Source organism: Carcharodon carcharias, chromosome 10, assembly GCF_017639515.1.
Source record: "Carcharodon carcharias isolate sCarCar2 chromosome 10, sCarCar2.pri, whole genome shotgun sequence".
NCBI lineage: Eukaryota > Metazoa > Chordata > Chondrichthyes > Lamniformes > Lamnidae > Carcharodon > Carcharodon carcharias.
In genome coordinates, this window is record NC_054476.1 from 141,857,199 (window position 1) to 141,881,419 (window position 24,221).

The 24,221-nt window shown below is 53.0% G+C and overlaps 1 protein-coding gene across 1 annotated transcript; it reads left to right on the forward strand.

Moving 5' to 3' along the window:
• tsr1 (TSR1 ribosome maturation factor) lies at positions 1-24,221 on the forward strand. Its single transcript, XM_041197828.1, has 15 exons — positions 1-163; positions 807-910; positions 1,087-1,303; positions 3,162-3,296; positions 4,019-4,431; positions 5,753-5,900; positions 6,903-7,063; positions 7,934-8,139; positions 9,286-9,445; positions 10,441-10,551; positions 12,234-12,366; positions 13,050-13,166; positions 13,748-13,888; positions 15,034-15,108; positions 23,806-24,221. Exons 1-15 carry the CDS (start codon positions 43-45, stop codon positions 23,982-23,984), a joined length of 2,421 nt encoding a protein of 806 aa, XP_041053762.1. The 5' UTR covers positions 1-42; the 3' UTR covers positions 23,985-24,221.

A 24,221-nucleotide genomic window follows, 5' to 3' on the forward strand; every position in this document is an offset into this window, starting at 1 on the left:
TGTAAATCGTCTCTTCTTGACCCGAGCGAACTCCTTGTTAAGATGGCGGGCGTCGGGACAGTGAAGCAGGAGCCGCACCGGCCCGGCGCCTTTAAACAGCCCAACAAGCAGCACAAAACCGGCCGGCACCGCAGTAAGGGCAGCCTGGAGCGGAACAGCAGAGGTACCGGGGCTGTCGCAGCATCAGACTGGAGAGGAGGAGGATGAAGGGTGGAGGGGGTGGGGGTCGGTCGAGGGATGGCGGGTGGGGGGGGGGTCGAGGGATGGCGGGGGGGGGGGGGGGGCGTCGAGGGAGGGGGGGGTCGAGGGATGGCGGGTGGGTGGTGGGGGCGTCGAGGGATGGGGGGGTCGAGGGATGGCGGGTAGGGGGGGTCGAGGGATGGCGGGTGGGGGGGTCGAGGGATGGCGGGTGGGGGGGGTCGAGGGATGGGGGGTCGAGGGATGGCGGGTGGGGGGGGGTCGAGGGATGGCGGGTGGGGGGGGGTCGAGGGATGGCGGGTAGGGGCGGGGTCGAGGGATGCCGGGCACGGGGGTGTCGGGGGATGTGGATGGCGGGTGTCGGGGGACGTGGATGGCGGGTGGGTCGGGGGATCTGGATGGCGGGGTGTGTCGGGGGACGTGGATGGCCATTGTGGGGGGGGTGTCGAGGGCGTGGATGGCGGGGTTTCCGGGGGGGGGGGTGTGGGGCTGGGCGCTGTTTGTGGGTACAGGGCGATGATATGGTATGGGGCTCTCCGAGCTAGCGGGGAAGATGGGGGCTGCGCATTGAGGACAGCTGGTTACTGACCTCTCTCTGTTGCTCACAGGCAGAGTGAGTGTGAAAGTTATCAGCAAGAAGCTTAGAAAAAACCTGAGGAAACATGATCGCCGACACAAAGCAAATCAGATCCGACAGCAAAAGAGGGAAGCGGTGAGTTATCCCTTCCCCAAAACTTACCCAGCCCATCACCCCCTACTCATCCTCCCAATCATTATGTTTCTTGCCTAAGGTATGATGTCAATTCTCTGTATGGCTGTAGGCTGTTAAACATGTTTATGTCGTGGTCGACGATGCAGTGAATTTTTGGTTGCTTGTTCCTTCTGCAGGTGCTCACAGAGAAGAGAATTCTGGGCAGTAAAGAGGGTCCCCCCCATCTGGTAGGTGTCATTGTGCTGCACAGTGGTACAAGCGCCCACCATGTCCTGAGGCTGATTCAGAGCGACGAGACCTCGAGTGTGTACAGCCACAATGAAAGTGGTGAACGCTTCGGGTTAGTTTGCCCCAGGTTCAAACAGAGATTCCACTTCATCAAAGTAAATGCAGGTGAGTGGCAGAGAGTTTCTCATAAATGGTTTCCACAGATTGATAGAACCAGTAGGGTCAAACGTTTTGTCCATGTGGCATGCTGCTCTCAATGAATGGTTAATTCAATGGTTGATATTGATCGATAGCATCCAAATTCCTTTCAGTTCTTGTTGATGACACGAGGTGGTCTTCCTGCATTTTCAGTATTTAGTTCACTGGTTGAGCACTTTCCTTTCAATGTCTCCAGTGTCCCCTTTTCCTCTTGACAGGGGTGTTTCAGAGAGAGAGCAGGTTATAGGGATATGAGAAGAAAAAGCCAGTTAACTATTGTTGTAAAATTACTGGAATCTCACACACAGGAGGGAGAGGTTTTAGGTCTTTTTTTCTTTCAGGCTAGGAGTGATTCTGCTGCTCTGCTCTCACAGAAAACCTGATTGGTCAGGAGCCAATTAAAACGTTGTTGCCAGACAGTTCTCCATTAGACCAGATAACTCCTCAGCACCATCCTGTCTTTCATAGCACACTCTGTTCCAGGACAGAAAAATTGTATATATCCCTCATGCTATTCCATTAGGCATGTCCTTCAAATTGCAACCATTGTAATTTTAATCCACAGTCCAACAGAAATAAAAAGATATGTTCTTTACAAGCTCCTGACCAGGTGACCAGAGTTTGTGTGAGAGCAGTGCAGCAGAATAGCTCCTAGCCTGAAAGAAAAAAGACCAAAAACCTCTCTCTCTCCTGAAAGGAATTTGGAAGACATCGACCAAAATCAACCCATCAGATCGTGTTCTCCGGAATTGGTGCTATTGAACTGTTTTATCCACCCTTAAAATTAATGTTTTTGTGTTTCTTATGTGTGTTTGTATAGGGACTTCAGAAGGGGTAGAGTTTAAGTTATAGACTTATAAATTAGCAGTTCATCTCTCTTCCTTTTGACACTGGTTAAAGACAATTTGTTCAATAAACAGTTATTTACTTATTAAGTTTACAAGCCTGGTGCTTGTATTCTGTTAACCTAAATTAAACAGTCAGGTGGGATGATCAAACGTCTCGGCTCGGGAAGCAGCAGGGATTGATATTACAGCGCACTGTGCCCAGTGAGTCGTGACACCTTGCTGTTCCTTATATTCTGTCCAATCTTCTGATCATCCACCTATCTTTGCACAATTTTCTTTAAATTTGATACTATCATAACCTTTCTAGTTAACCACAGATGTTATGTCCATCCCTTGGACTTTTTCTTACTCGTTGGAATGTATCTATTCTGTATATTCTGAAATATCCCCTTAAATGTTTGCCATTGCATCTCTATTGACCTATTCCTTAACCTAATTTGCCAGTTCACTTTAACCAGCTTCACTTTCATGCCCTCACAGTGTGAACCATGACCCCTAGCCGTTCAATATCCCCCTTAAGAATGTCCTGTTTCTGAACACGACTGATAACCACGTGCCACATTTATACATTATGCTGTACTCTCAGCTGAAATGTCTTGTTTTTAAAATCCCGAATCCCAACCCCCAAGCTCTCTTCTCTCTTGACCCCCCTGACCCCCTCCTCCACCCCTCTCCTCTCCTTTTGTCCTCAGAACAAGAGCGCAAAACCTTAAAATCGGAGTGGTGTCAGGAAGCACCTCTTCACACAAAGGATAGTGGAAATCGGGAACTCTCTCCCCAAAAAGCTGGGGATCGATTGGAACTTTCAAGATTGATATTGATTATTTGCTGGATTTGGATATCAGGATTTTGAGCTAAGGTGCATAAAAATAAAGATACAGATCAACCATGATAAAATTCAATGGTGGAACAGGCTTGAGGAAAGGAATAGTCTCCTGCTGTGCCTACATTCACGTGTCTTTTTGTCCTTCGTTTAGGTGGTATCCATGCAGTTCTTGACCTCGCTAAAGTAGCGGACACACTGATGTTTGTGTTGGATCCATATGAAGGATGGGACAGTTATGGTGACTTTTGTCTCTCCTGTCTGTTTGCACAGGGCCTCCCTAGCCATGGTACGTGGATTGGCTGCTGCATGGTGCTGTCAGGGATTTGCTGTTGGAATTTGATAGCGTTCGCGGATTTGTGACTGAATTAGCAATCTAGAGAAAGTGAGCTCAAATACTCACTCAAACTTAGCTTTTTTAAAAGAAATCTCATCAGTAAAAGTGATCATATTTCATAAAAATCCAACTGGGTCACTAATGTCCTTTAGAGAAAGAAACCTGGTGACCTTACCCAGTCTGGGCCTATATGTGACTCCAGTCCTACACCAATATGCGACTCTTAACTGGCCTCTGAAGTGAGCCAGTGAGGCACTATCACCAGCCTCTCAGGGTAACTAGGGTTGGGCAATAAAGATTTGATGGACTTGCCAACGTTACCCAAATCCTGAGAATGAATATTTTAAAATGAATCAAATTCCAATTTTAATAGAAAAGAATTGAAAGTTATTGTATCAATTGAGCCACCTGGAAAATGAATATTAAGGCCATTTTTTTGATCTAGCTTGTTGGGGTTCCACTGCAAGGAAATATGGTAGGGGCTGGGGTTGGGAGAAGAAGATGGGATTGAAATCCAGCAAAAGGAGATGGGCTTGTTGGGTATAATGTCCCTTTCCTGTTGCTAATATTCCTCTTGATTGTCACGTACCCTGTTGTTGCTGCTTAATGTGGGGTAATGAGGGACATAGAGGGCATGTGATCCTAAATGTTTCTATCTGACTGTCACCCCACAGTGTTTGTGGTTCAGGGAATTAATGACCTTCCTGTTAAGAAGCGAACAGATGTCAAGAAGAACCTGAGCAAAATGTTGGAGAAACGTTTTCTTGATGCCAAACCTTTTCATCTGGACACTGAGCAGGAGGTTGCACTGGTCATCAGACACATTGCCATGCAGAAACAACGACACATTGCCTTTCGTTATCGCCGATCCTACTTGCTGGCTCAGCAAGTGGCCTTCGAGGCTAGTGACAAAAGTGGACTGGTGGGAACGCTGAAGGTGTCTGGTTATGTCCGGGGCCAGGCGCTGAATGTGAATCGGCTGGTTCACGTTGTAGGGCATGGAGATTTCCAAATGGGCCAAATTGATGGTCCACCTGACCCCATGCCCCTGAACCCCAAGCCTACAAAGAAAAAAGAGGACATGGAGGTGAGAGTGAGAAAAAAGACAGTTAACTGAAGTACTTTGATGCTTATGTAACCATAAAATCTTGCACCACAGGAGACCATTCAACTCATTGTGTCTGTGCTGGCTCTTTGTAAGAGTTATCCTATTAGTCACAGTTCCCCTCTGCTCTTTCCCCACAGCCCTATAGATTTTTCCTTTTCAAGTATTTATCTAATTCCCTTTTGAAAGTTGCTATTGAATCTGCTTCCACGGCCTTTACAGGAAGCACATTGTGTGGGGGGAAAAAAATCTCTACTCAACTCCCTCTCTGGTTCTTGAATCCGTAATAAAACGTAAAATGCTGCAAATACTCAGCAAGTTGGGCAGTATCTGGAGAGAGAAAAACAAAGTTAGTGTTTCAGGGCCATGACCTCTCAGCAGATCTTAAATCTGTGTCCTCTGGTTACTGATGTTCCTGCCTGTAGAAACAGTTTCCCCTTATGTACTGGATCAAAACCTCTTAGAATTTTAAACAGCACTATTAAATCTCGCCTTAACCTTCACTGTCCTGAGGAGAATTTTCCAAGTATCTTAATGTAACTGAATTCTTCATTCCTGGTACCATTCCAATAAATATTATAAATATTTAATATCAAAATTGATCCATCTCCCACAGTAAGATTCAAGACCAAGTATAGTACTGTGCCGAGGTAGGTTTCAATGCCAGGGTATAGTTGGATCGGGCTGTCTGTACATTTAATTCAGCTATTGTTTTTATATTATATGTTATTTTCACGTTTCTATCATAAATTGTCATGTCCACATAAAATATCACCTGTTTATGTAAACCTGTCACGCTGTAATTACACTTTTCACTAGTAGTAATGCTCCAAGACAAGTGAGGTTAGGGTGAGGTGAGAGGGCAGAGGTGGTTTAGAGTTATACATTTTATTTTTTTTGTATTTTAATTCATTCCCATGTCCATATTTATAACGGAAACTGCTTATGTAAACCCGTTACACTTTTCCACTAGTGTTGATGCAGCACCTTCACTGACAGGAGGGTGTAATTACGGCGTGATGTTTACATAGGCAACTTCTATTAAAACTGCAGAAATATTTATAATGAAAAGCGAAGGGCAGTGAGAGGGGAAGCATATTTTTAAAATATGTATAGATTATATATTATATGGAGAGCAAATTGCCTTTGGTTATATTTCTGGGAGTTCTTATTTCATCGAGGGAGAGACTGGGTAGATAAATTTTGTGGCTGTTGGAGCAAATGTCTGAAAGATGGGCCCTATAGGATGAGCTTGAAGCCCTTGATCCTATACCCACTGATTATAATTCTCTTCCTTTGATAGGACCCCTGTGCCGAGATGGAAGAGGACCTGAAAGTTCTGATGAAAGCAGATTCCAGGAAGCAGGAATCACTAGAGTCAGAAGTGGTTCCGGATCCAATGGAGGGGGAGCAGACCTGGCCAACGGATGAGGAACTGCAAGAGGCTGAGGGTGGGTACTTGCACACTGAGTACAGGCAGGCTGAGATTTAATGACCACCTTCACCGTGTGGGTTCTGTGGGTTTCAAGAGGAAAGACCATCTCCTGGCAGCTTGAGGATGTGTTATCACTGACAGCCTTAGCAGCAAACACGCACAGTTCCCAAGAATTCAAATTGAAAAAAAAGACTTGTATCCTGCATCCTAACATTTCTGATGAAAACCTGTATTACCCATTTTCTGTTTAAAAGCCTAAGTGATGCTGTGTGCTTTTTTTTGTGTCTATTTCGCAGTCAAAGGGGAGACCTGTGTTGAATTGATTTGTCAATCATTTGGACTGGTTCTCAATCACCCCAATGTTGAGCAATTTTCCAAATCCTTTCTGTGGTAAAGTGAACAATGTCCCAAAATAAAACCAACCCAATGTGCCTCACTGCTGCAAGGCAGTGAGAGGGGTGGGTGGGGGTCAGGCGAAGGGGCTTAGGGGGAGAGTTCCAGAGAGCAGTGTCGAGCAAGCTGGAGGCTTGATCCCAGGGAAGGAGGGAGGACACTCGAGGCTCGACCCAGCATCTCCAAACACTCAGAGAATTGTGTGTAATATAGTCAGTCATTAACCTAATCATCCTGCTGCTCAGCTCACTTAGACTAGATTATTGAAACAATACAGCAGATCATTATAGAAACCATGTGAGCCTTCAACAATCACTCTGATTTGCCATCAGATTATTCAGTCTCTCTCCCTCTCTCTCTCTCTCTCTCTCTTTCCCTCTTTCCCTCTCTCCCTCCTCCCCCACCACTCTCGCACTCACTCTTTCTCCATCCTTCTCTCCTTCCGCCCCCTCTCTCCCCTCTCTCTTTCTCTCTTCCCCCCCTCGCACTCACTCTCTCTCCCTCCTTCTCCTTCCGCCCTCCCCTCCCCTTCCGCCCTCCCCTCCCCTCCAAACCCCACCCCCCCCAACTTGGTTCCTTGGGAACTCCACCGTCACTCACAGCTCTCCCCATCTTACTCATTTAGATGCACTAAAGGGAAGCAGGAAGATTGTTCGTAGGCTTCCAAAAGGTACGTCTGATTACCAGGCCGCCTGGATCCTGGACGATGAAGAAGAGATAGATGAGGAGGAAGGAAGTGATGATGATATGGAAGAGGATGAGCTGATGGGAGAGGCGGTGTCACAGGTGAGCCTCCTGTGGATATTTCAGTCTCTACTATATGTACACGTCTCCACAGAGCACCAGGTTCCTAAGAGCAAAACCTGCTTGACTGGAATCGCAGCTTCCATTCCCCCAGTACTAGGAAACAGTACTGTTTAATTCTACATCCTGTGCTTCGTGGCTCTCAATATTAACTTTCCTGAAGTGATACAGCTGCTGTTTTCTGCACTGCCCAGGCTTCCCATTCACTGCGTTAAATTTAATGTTTGGGTACAGTGTAGTGGTTTAGTACAATGCCCTTATATCCCTGGGAGTCGACTGTAAAGCACTTATCTGAAGTGGGAGCCAGAAATATGCACTCAGTCCCCAGTGAGTGGGACGATGGCCATCAGTCTCTTTGGGGCTTCGAAGAATGGCAATTCTCCCTGGGTACAGTCAGGGGTATCCTGAAGGTCAGGTAAGCAAGTACAACAGGCTGACACCATATTGCAGTACTGAGGGCATGCTACAGTGTAGGAGCTGCTGTCCTCAAGCTGTACACCTGTTAAGCCAGATGTGAATTAACAACTGGTGAGCCAGTATCCAAACTAATATCCTGCTGGGAACAGACTGCACCAGACACTAGTTACCTGCTCATTCATCTCACAGCTTTTAGTGGGATATTGTAGTGTTTATAGTAGCTGCTTCTGCCTCTGTAACAGCAGTGACTGCACTTCAGAATATTTCATTGTAGGAAGTGTAGCAACATGCCTGAGATGTGCTAAAGCATTAAATAAACATAGGCACAGCTCGACCTGACTCAGAGCTCCCCGATGCAGCCACTGGTTATATAAGTGGGAAAGGGTTATGTCACCCCGGCAGCTGATGTATTCTGGTGTTAATGCTTACCTGTAGGCCAGTGATGAAAGTGATGGTGAGGAAGAGGCTGGTGAAGAATGTGAAACCATGACAGTTCCAGAAAACATTCGCGATGATCATTATGATGAAAAGATTGATGAGGAGGAGGAGAGGGTGATGTTGGAAAAGTACAAACAGGAACGGATGGATGAAATGTTCCCTGATGAGGTGGACACTCCAAAAGATGTAGCTGCTCGAATCAGGTATGTTGATGTCGGCTAATGTTTCTCTCGGTGGTGTGGGTGGTATTCAGTGATTCTGAGTGCAGGGCTTATTCTGAGATGTACACTGAGGGGAATGACTGACCATTCCATCCTTCAGGTATATCCTTTTTCTTTCATACATCTACAAGCAGTCGGGTTTGAGGTGTTAATGATATAAGTTAACATTCAGGAAACAAATAAGTTTCCCAGCTGCCTCGGCACCAAATACTTAACTACACGTCAGGAACACCCAACTCCATTTCCTTGTTTATGCCACATTAGGCAATGTTAATCGGTCCATTGTTGGACACTACCACCAGTCTTTGCACTCCAGAATCATGCCTCCTGCATATGTGAGTGCTCAAATGCCTGATTCATCTGTGTGACACACCACAGTCAGCAGCAAATCAATATGCATTGTCTTGGTTCATGAACAGAGATTGGTCACTGGGGTGAGGCACAGAAAGAGCAGGACTCTGACTGTCAGCCCCTTAGAGAGAGCTTGGAGGGGGAAACTAATGAAACTGAGTACGTAAGATGCTGTTGACAATTAAAATACCTCTGTTTTTGATGACTTGAAATATTGTAAATTCCTGGTTATGTTCCAACCTTTGCTTCTGTTCCCTGTGGGATGTTTTGCTGAGGTAAAACCCTCCATTGAAATCCTACTGCATGATAGTATACCACTGGTAAATATAACCTCTGACCATTAAAAGTCTACTTGAGGGGTTTGGATAGAGTAGGTAGGGGGTTTCTGTCTCCACTAGCAGCAGGGTCTGTTATCAGAGGAAACAGGTTTAAGGTAATTGGCAAAAGAGCCAGAGGTGACATGAAAATCTTTTATGCAGCAAGTTGTTGTGATCTGTAATGTGCTGGCTGAACGGGTGGTGGAAGCACATTCAATGGGAACTTTCAAAAGGGAATTGAATAAATATTTGAAAATAAATTGTAGGGATATGGAGAAAGAGCAGAGGAGTGGGATTAATGGATAGCTTTTTCAAAGAGCCAGAGCAAACACATAGGCCTCCTCCTGTGCTGTATCATTCACAGATGTTGGGGCAGGATGATTCAAGAGAAGCCAAATGATGTGCTTAGCTCCTCCCGAAATGATGCTTAATTATTCTGGACATGTTTTGTTCTCCGCAGGTTTCAGAAGTACAGGGGTCTGAAGAGTTTCCGGACATCACCCTGGGATCCCAAGGAGAATTTGCCACGGGATTATGCCAGAATATTCCAGTTTCAGAACTTTACCAGGACAAAGAAAAGAATCTTCAATGAGATTGAAGAGGAGGAGGAAGGTGCAATGGTAATTTGAGTGTGTGTTGGGGAGGGAGGTGCGAGTGTGTAACGTCCTTTCATAAACCGTACAAGGCAGGTCAGGATGTGGGTTTCACAAGCAGATGAGCAGAGATGGGGGGGTGGAGACTGCTGATGTTACTGAGTTGGAAATAGGTGCTTTGGATGATGGAGAGGATATGAGCTCAGGCTAGACAGGATGGTGACTGCAGGCAATCTGCTTCAACCTCAGGCACTGGCCAGAGAGTAGCTTCTTAACTTCAATATATGAGCTTACATCTTCAGTCATCATGCCTTTGTGTTGGTCAGGATCTGTATTTTTGTTTTATATGTTTAGTACAAAAATATTCAGAACTTGGTTTTTCTGACTACATGAGTGTAAGCTGAGTGTCACTGGGGAACTAGCTGGATTTTCTGAATCACGCTCTGGGGGAGCTGGGTTATACGGGTGAGCAACTAGCACCTTCACACCAGTGTATTCAGTGACTTGCCCACACCTCTTTTCCAATGTGTGGTCGGAGCACATTAAATACATTTTTAAAGTGGTCAGAGAAAAAGAAACAGGCAATGGAGGTGCTCTGGGGGCTGCAGGATGTGTTGTCCCATTTCTCTCTAATTACCCTCTCCTGGGGAGGTGTCGACTCTCGTTGGGGTTCAGTTCCACAGTACCTCACCATATGAGAGTGGGACAGTGCTGACTCACCATTTGGACTCCCAAATGTCCTGTGTGCATCTGCCCACGTTCTTCAGCTGGTGGTCATCTGCAGGAGCCCTGGCTGCTTTTCGCCCACTTGCTGCTACACGAGCTGAGATGTTGGAGTGGGCATGGATTAATGCCAGAACCTGGGACTGTTGTGGTCAATCAGGGCAGTGTCATATCGGCTGGTAAGTTCAGCCAGAGAGAGTTTGGTAACGGATTGTAATTTATCAGTTCCTGTCAGCCTGTACTGGTGTTGTAGCTGCTCCTTACTGTAGCTAACTTGTGTTTTATTTCCATGCCCACAGCCTGGCTGGTACGTCACAGTCCACATCTGTAACGTGCCTGTATCCGTGATGGAGAGTTTGAAACCTGAGATCCCGCTGGTCCTCTTCACCCTGCTGCCACATGAGCAGAAGGTAATGCAGGGGCAAGAGAGGGGTGAGGAAACAGGACGAGGGAGGATTGGTGGCAGAATTGTACCCCAGCATTATACAGTGTGTCACAACTCACTGGGAACAGTAATATCAAACTTCACTGTTCCCCGAGCCGCGAAAAATGTGAAAAAGTTTGATTAAACCACCAGATTGCCCCAATTCTACCCAACTGTTTAATTTAGGTTAACAGAATACAAGCACAGGTTTGTAAACTTAATAAGTAAAATACTGTTTATTGAACAAACTGACATTAACCAGTGGCAAAACAAAGAAATAGAAACTGCTCATTTCTAACACTATAACTTAAACTCTCCCACTTCTTAAATCCCCATACACACACATACAAGGCACATAAGACACACAAAAACATGGATTTTAAGGGTGGGATAAAACAGTTCAATAGCACCAATTCCGGAGAACAGGATTCGATGGGTTGATTTTGATCGATGTCATTCAAATTCCTTTCAGTTCTTATTGATGACATGAGGTGGTCTTCCAGCACTTTAAGTATTTAGTTCACTCTTTGAGCACTTGCCTTTCAGTGCCTCTGACAGTGATTTCCCCTTTGCTTCTGGACAGAGATTTTCAGAGAGAAAGCAGGTTATAGAAATATGAGGAGAGAAAAAACAGCTAGCTATTATTGTGGAATTACTGGAATCAAGGGAGAAAGAGGATTTAGATCTTGTTCCTTTCAGGCAAGGAACTATTCTGCTCTGCTGTCACACACCACCTGGTCAGGAGCCAATTAAAATGCTCTTGTCAGGCAGCTCCCTTGGTTCAGGACTCTTTTCCAGTACCATCCTGTCTTTCATGGCACACTCTGTTCCTGGACTGCAACATTGTATATATCTCTCATCCTGTTCCAGTGGACATGTCTTTCACCCTGCAGCCATTGTAATTCTGATCCACAGTCCAACAAAAAAAAATGTTCCTTACAAGTGACAGCCCTGTCCCCACCAGTGCTGTACCCCAGTATTTCACTATGACAGACCTGTCCCCACCAGTACTCTACCTGTGTTACACAGCTTTTTAAAATTCATTCATGGGATATGGGTGTCTCTGGCTAGGCCAGCATTTATTGCCCATCCCTAATTGCCCATGAGAAGGTGGTGGTGAGCTGCTTCCTTGAACCGCTGCAGCCCACATGGTGTAGGTACACCCACAGTGCTGTTGGGGAGGGAATTGCAGGATTTTGACCCCGCGACAGTGAAGGAACGGTGATATATTTCCAAGTCAGGATGGTGGGTGACTTGGAGGGGAACTTCCAGGTGGTGGTTTTCCTGTGACAGTGGCAGACCAGCCCCCATCAGTACTGTACCCCAATGTTACACAGTGACAGACCTGTCCCCACCAGTATTGTACCCCAGTGTTATAGAGTGACAGACCTGTCCCCACCAGTCCTGTACCCCAGTGTTATACAGTGACACACCTGTCCCCACCAGTACTGTACCCCAGTGTTATACAGTGACACACCTGTCCCCACCAGTACTGTATCCCAGTGTTATACAATGATAGAGCTAAGGATTGCACTGGCTTGGGCATTCTCAGATTGCACAATTGATCTGTCTGTTTAATGCCCATTGTAACTGAAGTAAATGTTTGATCTGGGTTAGAAATTGGCCTCACCTACTGAATTCTGAGGTTTTTCTTTCTTTCTGTTCCAGATGTCGGTGATCCATTTCCTGCTCAGGAGACACCTGACCAATGCTGAGCCAATCAAGTCCAAAGAGGAGATGGTTTTCCATTGTGGCTACAGGAGATTCCGGGCCCCTCCTCTGTATTCACAGCATACAGCAGGTGTGTGAGTTGGGCAGTACCGTGCTGGGACTGAGGGGGGGAGATCATCTTCGAGCTGAATCAGGTCCTGTTCTCAACTGGTATTCAGACTTTTATTTTCCAGTGTTAATCACTGCAAGAGAGTTGGGCACAAAATAGAGGTTGACATTTCAGTGCGATGCTGAGAGAGCTCCACACTGCCGGAGGGTCAGTCCTGAGGGGGTGCCGCACTGCCGGAGGGTCAGTCCTGAGGGGGTGCCACACTGCCGGAGGGTCAGTCCTGAGGGGGTGCCGCACTGCCGGAGGGTCAGCCCTGAGGGGGTGCCACACTGCCAGAGGGTCAGTCCTGAGGGGGTGCCGCACTGCTGGATAAAACATTATATTGAGGCTCTATTTGACGTTTCGGCTGGGTGCAAAAGGCTTGGGACACAAATTGAAGTAATCTCCACGGTATCCTGGCTAAATTTCTCTTTAAATCAACACCATTAAAAGCAGATTAAGTTGTATTTTGTCAAATTAATGTTTGTAGGACTATAGTGTATGTCAAGTGCCTGGTTTGATTGTGTCCAGAAGAACAGCAACAGTTCTTTAAAAATAAATCATTGACTGTGAAGCGCTTTGAGGTTTCCTGAAGACATCAATTGTTATTGAAAAGTGGAAGTCTGTTGCTCCTTTCTTTAACCGTTTCCTTTTCTCTCTCACAGCCAACAAGTTCAAATATGAGCGGTTTCTGCGTTCCAACACCACTGTGGTGGGAACTGTTTACGGCCCAATAACCTTCCCTCCAGCCTCGGTCTTGATGTTCAAACAAAGAGCAAATGGTACGTACAGCTGATTCTAATCAGTTCTGCCGGGTGATGGGGTGTCTCTGTGCCTAGGGGGTTGTTTGGTAGTAGGCCTGCATGAGGAGGGGTCCTCTGGGTAATAGATATGTTGCTGTTGGTGTAACAGACTGGAGTTATCTGTATATGTGCTGCCTGTGTTGAATTTTGCCGGTGGGGAAGCCTCCTCTCAAGCTCCACTCGGTATAGAGTGACTGGCGTGCTGCTGTTTGCCCCCTAGTTTTGGATAGATAATTTGGGGTTGGCCTCAGTGCCACATGGCTAGTGCAAGGGATATTGCCCGATGACTGATGTCCACTGCTGACCCCTGATAACCTGATCAGGTGGGGGAGGTCAATTGTAATGTCGATCTGGTAGAATAGCCTGCCAGTTCTTGGCATCATGCCCATGTGAAAAATAGCCACTAGAAATGGGCGTACTAGGGAGCTGGATATTCTGTCTCGTGTCACCTGCTTCGCTGGGTGTCGTGTAATCGGGGGCTGGGTTTAAAGCTGCTCCTGGTCCCATCGGTCACTGATGTGTAACTGTTTGTATTCTTTGTATTGCTGAATGGATCCTAGGTATGCATGACCTGATTGCAACGGGCTCTGTGCTAAAGGTCGACCCTGACCGAGTGGTCGTGAAGAGAATTACCCTAAGTGGCCATCCCTTCAAAATCATGACCAAAACCTCGGTGGTGCGGTACATGTTCTTCAACCGAGGTGAGAATGCGGTGTGGGGCGGGGGTCTGAGGAGAGGAAGAAGGATGTGGGGGGCTGCGGGGGTGAAGGGTGGGATAGATGGAATCCTACACGTTGGAATTTGTGAGAGCTGCTCCAAGTCGGAGATTGAGACTGCTGGTCAGGGTTGAAGTTTGAGCTGCAGGAGCGGCTCCGAGGAGGTTCCTGACAGCGAGTCAACTTGTTTAAAAATGCTGCATGAGCTTGGGGGGAGGGGTAGAGGAGCCAGGTGTAGCTGGGGCATCCCATTACAATCGAATCGCTGTGTCACAACACTTACAAATTGTAACTCCATTACTCATACTATTAAATAGTTAGAATCACCAATAATAATGAAACATCCCAAGGCACTTCACAGACTCAGGATAATGATTTATAATATAAATCAGTATAACACTGAGCCACAAAAGGAAAGATTAGGTCAGGTGACCAAAAGCTTGGTGAAAGAGGTAGGTTTTAGGAAGTGTCTTAAAGGAGGAAAGTGAAGTAGAAAGGGAGTGAGGTTTAGTGAGGGAATTCCACAGTCTGGGGCTTAGGGAACTGAAGGCACAGCCACCAATGGGGATGGCAATTGGGGATACACAGAAGGCCAAAGTGAGAGGAGCACAGAAATCATGGAGGGTTGTGGGGCTGGAGCAGATTACAGGGATAGTGAGGTAATGAAGGGATTTGAAAACAAGGATGAGAATTTTGAAATCAAGATGTTACTTGATTGGGAGTCAATGTAGTTCACTGAGCAGTGGGTGAAAGGGGAACAGGACTTGGTGTGCATTAGGACGTGTGCAGCAGAGTTTTGGATTACCTCAGGTTTATGGAGGTTAAAATGTGGGAGAGCAGCCCAGGAGTGTCTGGATTAGTCAAGTCTAGAGGTAACAAAGAATCAAAGAATCTGACAGCACTGAATGAGGCGATTCGGCCCATCATGTCTGTTGAGCTGTCCAATTCAGCTCATTCCCCAAGCGTGAGGATAGTGTAGAGAAAGCTCTGCTCTGTATCTAACCCTGTGATGTATCTGTCCTGGGAGTTTGGTACCGGAATGGAGAGAGATGAGGACAATTAACTTTCTTGCTGCTGCACTAATGAGCACAGTGCCTGTTGATACTGAGGGAGAGGCTTTGTTTTTACAGAAGACGTGCTATGGTTCAAACCAGTGGAACTACGAACCAAGTGGGGTCGAAGAGGTCACATCAAGGAGCCTTTGGGTAAGGAGATACTGTGTAAGACTTGGGGTTTTATACAGTGGGGTTTTATACTTGTTCTAGGTGTGTTGATCTGACAAGCAGCCTGATGGCCTATAAGCTTGATATACTGTGTTGCGGAGGATATGTCATTTCAAGAATGACTTGCGTTTCTGTAGCACCATTCCCAAACTCGGGATGTCCCAAAGCACTTTACAGCCAATGAAATACCTTTTGAAGAGTGGTCACTTGTAAAGTAGGAAACACAGCTGCCAATTTGCACACTGGTTCTGACAAACAGCAGTATAATAATGACCTGATGATCTGTTTTAGGTTTTGTTTGAGGGATAAATATTGCCCACCTCCAAGAACTCCTGTTCTTCTAATGAAATATGAAAGGGCTGTGGGATCTTTTGCATCGACCTGAGAGTTTTAGCCTGCCGTCTGAAAGAAGGTCCCTCTGACACTGCAATGCTCTCAGTAGTAACTCGCCAGTGTGACGCTCCCTCAGTCCTGACCCTCCGCCAGTGAGGCGCTCCCTCAGTCCTGACCCTCCGTCAGTGTGACGCTCCCTCAGTCCTGACCTTCCGTCAGTGTGACGCTCCCTCAGTCCTGACCTTCCGTCAGTGTGACGCTCCCTCAGTCCTGACCCTCCGCCAGTGTGACGCTCCCTCAGTCCTGACCCTCCGCCAGTGTGACGCTCCCTCAGTCCTGACCCTCCGCCAGTGTGACACTCCCTCAGTCCTGACCCTCCGCCAGTGTGACGCTCCCTCAGTCCTGACCCTCCGCCAGTGTGACGCTCCCTCAGTCTGACCCTCCACCAGTGTGACGCTCCCTCAGTCCTGACCCTCCGCCAGTGTGACGCTCCCTCAGTCCTGACCCTCCGCCAGTGTGACGCTCCCTCAGTCCTGACCCTCCGCCAGTGTGACGCTCCCTCAGTCCTGACCCTCCGCCAGTGTGACGCTCCCTCAGTCCTGACCCTCCGCCAGTGTGACGCTCCCTCAGTCCTGACCCTCCGCCAGTGTGACGCTCCCTCAGTCCTGACCCGCCGCCAGTGTGACGCTCCCTCAGTCCTGACCCTCCGCCAGTGTGACGCTCCCTCAGTCCTGACCCTCCGCCAGTGTGACGCTCCCTCAGTCCTGACCCTCCGCCAGTGTGACGCTCCCTCAGTCCTGACCCTCCGCCAGTGTGACGCTCCCTCAGTCCTGACCCTCCGCCAGTGTGACGCTCCCTCAGTCCTGACCCTCCGCCAGTGTGACGCTCCCTCAGTCCTGACCCTCCGCCAGTGTGACGCTCCCTCAGTCCTGACCCTCCGCCAATGTGACGCTCCCTCAGTCCTGACCCTCCGCCAGTGTGACACTCCCTCAGTCCTGACCCTCCGCCAGTGTGACGGTCCTGACCTGCCGCCAGTGTGACGCTCCCTCAGTCCTGACCCTCCGCCAATGTGACGCTCCCTCAGTCCTGACCCTCCTCCAGTGTGACGCTCCCTCAGTCCTGACCCTCCTCCAGTGTGACGCTCCCTCAGTCCTGACCCTCCGCCAGTGTGACGCTCCCTCAGTCCTGACCCTCCGCCAGTGAGGCGCTCCCTCAGTCCTGACCCTCCGTCAGTGTGACGCTCCCTCAGTCCTGACCTTCCGTCAGTGTGACGCTCCCTCAGTCCTGACCTTCCGTCAGTGTGACGCTCCCTCAGTCCTGACCCTCCGCCAGTGTGACGCTCCCTCAGTCCTGACCCTCCGCCAGTGTGACGCTCCCTCAGTACTGACCCTCCGCCAGTGTGACACTCCCTCAGTCCTGACCCTCCGCCAGTGTGACGCTCCCTCAGTCCTGACCCTCTGCCAGTGTGACGCTCCCTCAGTCTGACCCTCCACCAGTGTGACGCTCCCTCAGTCCTGACCCTCCGCCAGTGTGACGCTCCCTCAGTCCTGACCCTCCGCCAGTGTGACGCTCCCTCAGTCCTGACCCTCCGCCAGTGTGACGCTCCCTCAGTCCTGACCCTCCGCCAGTGTGACGCTCCCTCAGTCCTGACCCTCCGCCAGTGTGACGCTCCCTCAGTCCTGACCCTCCGCCAGTGTGACGCTCCCTCAGTCCTGACCCGCCGCCAGTGTGACGCTCCCTCAGTCCTGACCCTCCGCCAGTGTGACGCTCCCTCAGTCCTGACCCTCCGCCAGTGTGACGCTCCCTCAGTCCTGACCCTCCGCCAGTGTGACGCTCCCTCAGTCCTGACCCTCCGCCAGTGTGACGCTCCCTCAGTCCTGACCCTCCGCCAGTGTGACGCTCCCTCAGTCCTGACCCTCCGCCAATGTGACGCTCCCTCAGTACTGACCCTCCGCCAGTGTGACACTCCCTCAGTCCTGACCCTCCGCCAGTGTGACGCTCCTGACCTGCCGCCAGTGTGACGCTCCCTCAGTCCTGACCCTCCGCCAATGTGACGCTCCCTCAGTCCTGACCCTCCTCCAGTGTGACGCTCCCTCAGTCCTGACCCTCCTCCAGTGTGACGCTCCCTCAGTCCTGACCCTCCGCCAGTGTGACGCTCCCTCAGTCCTGACCCTCCGCCAATGTGACGCTCCCTCAGTACTGACCCTCCGCCAGTGTGACACTCCCTCAGTCCTGACCCTCCGCCAGTGTGACGGTCCTGACCTGCCGCCAGTGTGACGCTCCCTCAGTCCTGACCCTCCGCCAATGTGACGCTCCCTCAGTCCTGACCCTCCTCCAGTGTGACGCTCCCTCAGTCCTGACCCTCCTCCAGTGTGACGCTCCCTCAGTCCTGACCCTCCGCCAGTGTGACGCTCCCTCAGTCCTGACCCTCCGCCAGTGTGACGCTCCCTCAGTCCTGACCCTCCGCCAGTGTGACGCTCCCTCAGTCCTGACCCTCCGCCAGTGTGACGCTCCCTCAGTCCTGACCCTCCGCCAGTGTGACGCTCCCTCAGTCCTGACCCTCCGCCAGTGTGACGCTCCCTCAGTCCTGACCCTCCGCCAGTGTGACGCTCCCTCAGTCCTGACCCTCCGCCAGTGTGACGCTCCCTCAGTCCTGACCCTCCGCCAGTGTGACGCTCCCTCAGTCCTGACCCTCCGCCAGTGTGACGCTCCCTCAGTCCTGACCCTCCGCCAGTGTGACGCTCCCTCGGTCCTGACCCTCCGCCAGTGTGACGCTCCCTCGGTCCTGACCCTCCGCCAGTGTGACGCTCCCTCGGTCCTGACCCTCCGCCAGTGTGACGCTCCCTCGGTCCTGACCCTCCGCCAGTGTGACGCTCCCTCGGTCCTGACCCTCCGCCAGTGTGACGCTCCCTCGGTCCTGACCCTCCGCCAGTGTGACGCTCCCTCGGTCCTGACCCTCCGCCAGTGTGACGCTCCCTCGGTCCTGACCCTCCGCCAGTGTGACGCTCCCTCGGTCCTGACCCTCCGCCAGTGTGACGCTCCCTCGGTCCTGACCCTCCGCCAGTGTGACGCTCCCTCGGTCCTGACCCTCCGCCAGTGTGACGCTCCCTCAGTCCTGACCCTCCGCCAGTGTGACGCTCCCTCAGTCCTGACCCTCCGCCAGTGTGACGCTCCCTCAGTCCTGACCCTCCGCCAGTGTGACGCTCCCTCAGTCCTGACCCTCCGCCAGTGTGACGCTCCCTCAGTCCTGACCCTCCGCCAGTGTGACGCTCCTGACCCTCCGCCAGTGTGACGCTCCCTCAGTCCTGACCCTCCGCCAGTGTGACGCTCCCTCAGTCCTGACCCTCCGCCAGTGTGACGCTCCCTCAGTCCTGACCCTCCGCCAGTGTGACGCTCCCTCAGTCCTGACCCTCCGCCAGTGTGACGCTCCCTCAGTCCTGACCCTCCGCCAGTGTGACGCTCCCTCAGTCCTGACCCTCCGCCAGTGTGACGCTCCCTCAGTCCTGACCCTCCGCCAGTGTGACGCTCCCTCAGTCCTGACCCTCCGCCAGTGTGACGCTCCCTCAGTCCTGACCCTCCGCCAGTGTGACGCTCCCTCAGTCCTGACCCTCCGCCAGTGTGACGCTCCCTCAGTCCTGACCCTCCGCCAGTGTGACGCTCCCTCAGTCCTGACCCTCCGCCAGTGTGACGCTCCCTCAGTCCTGACCCTCCGCCAGTGTGACGCTCCCTCAGTCCTGACCCTCCGCCAGTGTGACGCTCCCTCAGTCCTGACCCTCCGCCAGTGTGACGCTCCCTCAGTCCTGACCCTCCGCCAGTGTGACGCTCCCTCAGTCCTGACCCTCCGCCAGTGTGACGCTCCCTCAGTCCTGACCCTCCGCCAGTGTGACGCTCCCTCAGTCCTGACCCTCCGCCAGTGTGACGCTCCCTCAGTCCTGACCCTCCGCCAGTGTGACGCTCCCTCAGTCCTGACCCTCCGCCAGTGTGACGCTCCCTCAGTCCTGACCCTCCGCCAGTGTGACGCTCCCTCAGTCCTGACCCTCCGCCAGTGTGACGCTCCCTCAGTCCTGACCCTCCGCCAGTGTGACGCTCCCTCAGTCCTGACCCTCCGCCAGTGTGACGCTCCCTCAGTCCTGACCCTCCGCCAGTGTGACGCTCCCTCAGTCCTGACCCTCCGCCAGTGTGACGCTCCCTCAGTCCTGACCCTCCGCCAGTGTGACGCTCCCTCAGTCCTGACCCTCCGCCAGTGTGACGCTCCCTCAGTCCTGACCCTCCGCCAGTGTGACGCTCCCTCAGTCCTGACCCTCCGCCAGTGTGACGCTCCCTCAGTCCTGACCCTCCGCCAGTGTGACGCTCCCTCAGTCCTGACCCTCCGCCAGTGTGACGCTCCCTCAGTCCTGACCCTCCGCCAGTGTGACGCTCCCTCAGTCCTGACCCTCCGCCAGTGTGACGCTCCCTCAGTCCTGACCCTCCGCCAGTGTGACGCTCCCTCAGTCCTGACCCTCCGCCAGTGTGACGCTCCCTCAGTCCTGACCCTCCGCCAGTGTGACGCTCCCTCAGTCCTGACCCTCCGCCAGTGTGACGCTCCCTCAGTCCTGACCCTCCGCCAGTGTGACGCTCCCTCAGTCCTGACCCTCCGCCAGTGTGACGCTCCCTCAGTCCTGACCCTCCGCCAGTGTGACGCTCCCTCAGTCCTGACCCTCCGCCAGTGTGACGCTCCCTCAGTCCTGACCCTCCGCCAGTGTGACGCTCCCTCAGTCCTGACCCTCCGCCAGTGTGACGCTCCCTCAGTCCTGACCCTCCGCCAGTGTGACGCTCCCTCAGTCCTGACCCTCCGCCAGTGTGACGCTCCCTCAGTCCTGACCCTCCGCCAGTGTGACGCTCCCTCAGTCCTGACCCTCCGCCAGTGTGACGCTCCCTCAGTCCTGACCCTCCGCCAGTGTGACGCTCCCTCAGTCCTGACCCTCCGCCAGTGTGACGCTCCCTCAGTCCTGACCCTCCGCCAGTGTGACGCTCCCTCAGTCCTGACCCTCCGCCAGTGTGACGCTCCCTCAGTCCTGACCCTCCGCCAGTGTGACGCTCCCTCAGTCCTGACCCTCCGCCAGTGTGACGCTCCCTCAGTCCTGACCCTCCGCCAGTGTGACGCTCCCTCAGTCCTGACCCTCCGCCAGTGTGACGCTCCCTCAGTCCTGACCCTCCGCCAGTGTGACGCTCCCTCAGTCCTGACCCTCCGCCAGTGTGACGCTCCCTCAGTCCTGACCCTCCGCCAGTGTGACGCTCCCTCAGTCCTGACCCTCCGCCAGTGTGACGCTCCCTCAGTCCTGACCCTCCGCCAGTGTGACGCTCCCTCAGTCCTGACCCTCCGCCAGTGTGACGCTCCCTCAGTCCTGACCCTCCGCCAGTGTGACGCTCCCTCAGTCCTGACCCTCCGCCAGTGTGACGCTCCCTCAGTCCTGACCCTCCGCCAGTGTGACGCTCCCTCAGTCCTGACCCTCCGCCAGTGTGACGCTCCCTCAGTCCTGACCCTCCGCCAGTGTGACGCTCCCTCAGTCCTGACCCTCCGCCAGTGTGACGCTCCCTCAGTCCTGACCCTCCGCCAGTGTGACGCTCCCTCAGTCCTGACCCTCCGCCAGTGTGACGCTCCCTCAGTCCTGACCCTCCGCCAGTGTGACGCTCCCTCAGTCCTGACCCTCCGCCAGTGTGACGCTCCCTCAGTCCTGACCCTCCGCCAGTGTGACGCTCCCTCAGTCCTGACCCTCCGCCAGTGTGACGCTCCCTCAGTCCTGACCCTCCGCCAGTGTGACGCTCCCTCAGTCCTGACCCTCCGCCAGTGTGACGCTCCCTCAGTCCTGACCCTCCGCCAGTGTGACGCTCCCTCAGTCCTGACCCTCCGCCAGTGTGACGCTCCCTCAGTCCTGACCCTCCGCCAGTGTGACGCTCCCTCAGTCCTGACCCTCCGCCAGTGTGACGCTCCCTCAGTCCTGACCCTCCGCCAGTGTGACGCTCCCTCAGTCCTGACCCTCCGCCAGTGTGACGCTCCCTCAGTCCTGACCCTCCGCCAGTGTGACGCTCCCTCAGTCCTGACCCTCCGCCAGTGTGACGCTCCCTCAGTCCTGACCCTCCGCCAGTGTGACGCTCCCTCAGTCCTGACCCTCCGCCAGTGTGACGCTCCCTCAGTCCTGACCCTCCGCCAGTGTGACGCTCCCTCAGTCCTGACCCTCCGCCAGTGTGACGCTCCCTCAGTCCTGACCCTCCGCCAGTGTGACGCTCCCTCAGTCCTGACCCTCCGCCAGTGTGACGCTCCCTCAGTCCTGACCCTCCGCCAGTGTGACGCTCCCTCAGTCCTGACCCTCCGCCAGTGTGACGCTCCCTCAGTCCTGACCCTCCGCCAGTGTGACGCTCCCTCAGTCCTGACCCTCCGCCAGTGTGACGCTCCCTCAGTCCTGACCCTCCGCCAGTGTGACGCTCCCTCAGTCCTGACCCTCCGCCAGTGTGACGCTCCCTCAGTCCTGACCCTCCGCCAGTGTGACGCTCCCTCAGTCCTGACCCTCCGCCAGTGTGACGCTCCCTCAGTCCTGACCCTCCGCCAGTGTGACGCTCCCTCAGTCCTGACCCTCCGCCAGTGTGACGCTCCCTCAGTCCTGACCCTCCGCCAGTGTGACGCTCCCTCAGTCCTGACCCTCCGCCAGTGTGACGCTCCCTCAGTCCTGACCCTCCGCCAGTGTGACGCTCCCTCAGTCCTGACCCTCCGCCAGTGTGACGCTCCCTCAGTCCTGACCCTCCGCCAGTGTGACGCTCCCTCAGTCCTGACCCTCCGCCAGTGTGACGCTCCCTCAGTCCTGACCCTCCGCCAGTGTGACGCTCCCTCAGTCCTGACCCTCCGCCAGTGTGACGCTCCCTCAGTCCTGACCCTCCGCCAGTGTGACGCTCCCTCAGTCCTGACCCTCCGCCAGTGTGACGCTCCCTCAGTCCTGACCCTCCGCCAGTGTGACGCTCCCTCAGTCCTGACCCTCCGCCAGTGTGACGCTCCCTCAGTCCTGACCCTCCGCCAGTGTGACGCTCCCTCAGTCCTGACCCTCCGCCAGTGTGACGCTCCCTCAGTCCTGACCCTCCGCCAGTGTGACGCTCCCTCAGTCCTGACCCTCCGCCAGTGTGACGCTCCCTCAGTCCTGACCCTCCGCCAGTGTGACGCTCCCTCAGTCCTGACCCTCCGCCAGTGTGACGCTCCCTCAGTCCTGACCCTCCGCCAGTGTGACGCTCCCTCAGTCCTGACCCTCCGCCAGTGTGACGCTCCCTCAGTCCTGACCCTCCGCCAGTGTGACGCTCCCTCAGTCCTGACCCTCCGCCAGTGTGACGCTCCCTCAGTCCTGACCCTCCGCCAGTGTGACGCTCCCTCAGTCCTGACCCTCCGCCAGTGTGACGCTCCCTCAGTCCTGACCCTCCGCCAGTGTGACGCTCCCTCAGTCCTGACCCTCCGCCAGTGTGACGCTCCCTCAGTCCTGACCCTCCGCCAGTGTGACGCTCCCTCAGTCCTGACCCTCCGCCAGTGTGACGCTCCCTCAGTCCTGACCCTCCGCCACTGTGACGCTCCCTCAGTCCTGACCCTCCGCCACTGTGACGCTCCCTCAGTCCTGACCCTCCGCCACTGTGACGCTCCCTCAGTCCTGACCCTCCGCCAGTGTGACGCTCCCTCAGTCCTGACCCTCCGCCAGTGTGACGCTCCCTCAGTCCTGACCCTCCGCCAGTGTGACGCTCCCTCAGTCCTGACCCTCCGCCAGTGTGACGCTCCCTCAGTCCTGACCCTCCGCCAGTGTGACGCTCCCTCAGTCCTGACCCTCCGCCAGTGTGACGCTCCCTCAGTCCTGACCCTCCGCCAGTGTGACGCTCCCTCAGTCCTGACCCTCCGCCAGTGTGACGCTCCCTCAGTCCTGACCCTCCGCCAGTGTGACGCTCCCTCAGTCCTGACCCTCCGCCAGTGTGACGCTCCCTCAGTCCTGACCCTCCGCCAGTGTGACGCTCCCTCAGTCCTGACCCTCCGCCAGTGTGACGCTCCCTCAGTCCTGACCCTCCGCCAGTGTGACGCTCCCTCAGTCCTGACCCGCCGCCAGTGTGACGCTCCCTCAGTCCTGACCCTCCGCCAGTGTGACGCTCCCTCAGTCCTGACCCTCCGCCAGTGTGACGCTCCCTCAGTCCTGACCCTCCGCCAGTGTGACGCTCCCTCAGTCCTGACCCTTTGACAGCTCATCGCTGCCTCTCTGTAAGCTCACTGGTGGGGGAGCGGCGTGTATACTGTGGCTTCTGTTTGTGATTTGTGGAGCTGTAATCTAATGGGCCTGTGTTTTTTTGCAGGGACTCACGGACACATGAAATGTTTGTTTGACGGCCAGCTCAAATCCCAGGATACTGTGCTGATGAACTTGTACAAACGAGTTTTCCCAAAGTGGGAGTATGATCCCTATGTTCCAATTCCGGTGGCATGGGAGAAACCTGAATCCAATGTCAACGTGCAGGAAATCGAGATGGACTAGAGTCTCTGATGTGATTTCAGAATGAGTGCCTTTTATTTAAAAATACCAATTTTCTGATTCGGCATCAGCTGGATCACAAGCTCTGATTTTTGTTTAAACTGTATTGAGTTGGGAGACTTGGATGTCCTGTTTGTTGGATGTCTTGAGACTTGTTTAAATTTGAAGAGGTCGTTGCAGTTCTGCTGCATTAGCACAAGGTGTCAGTGCTGTGCTTTGTTATAAAGACCATCATCGCCA

Excerpts from the sequence above, each read along its gene's own strand:
- tsr1 (XM_041197828.1), top strand. The coding sequence starts at position 43 with ATGGCGGGCGTCGGGACAGTGAAGCAGGAGCCGCACCGGCCCGGCGCC. Across the intron at positions 164-806 it reads CCTGGAGCGGAACAGCAGAG|GCAGAGTGAGTGTGAAAGTT; the intron begins GTACCGGGGCTG and ends TGTTGCTCACAG. Across the intron at positions 8,140-9,285 it reads GATGTAGCTGCTCGAATCAG|GTTTCAGAAGTACAGGGGTC; the intron begins GTATGTTGATGT and ends TGTTCTCCGCAG.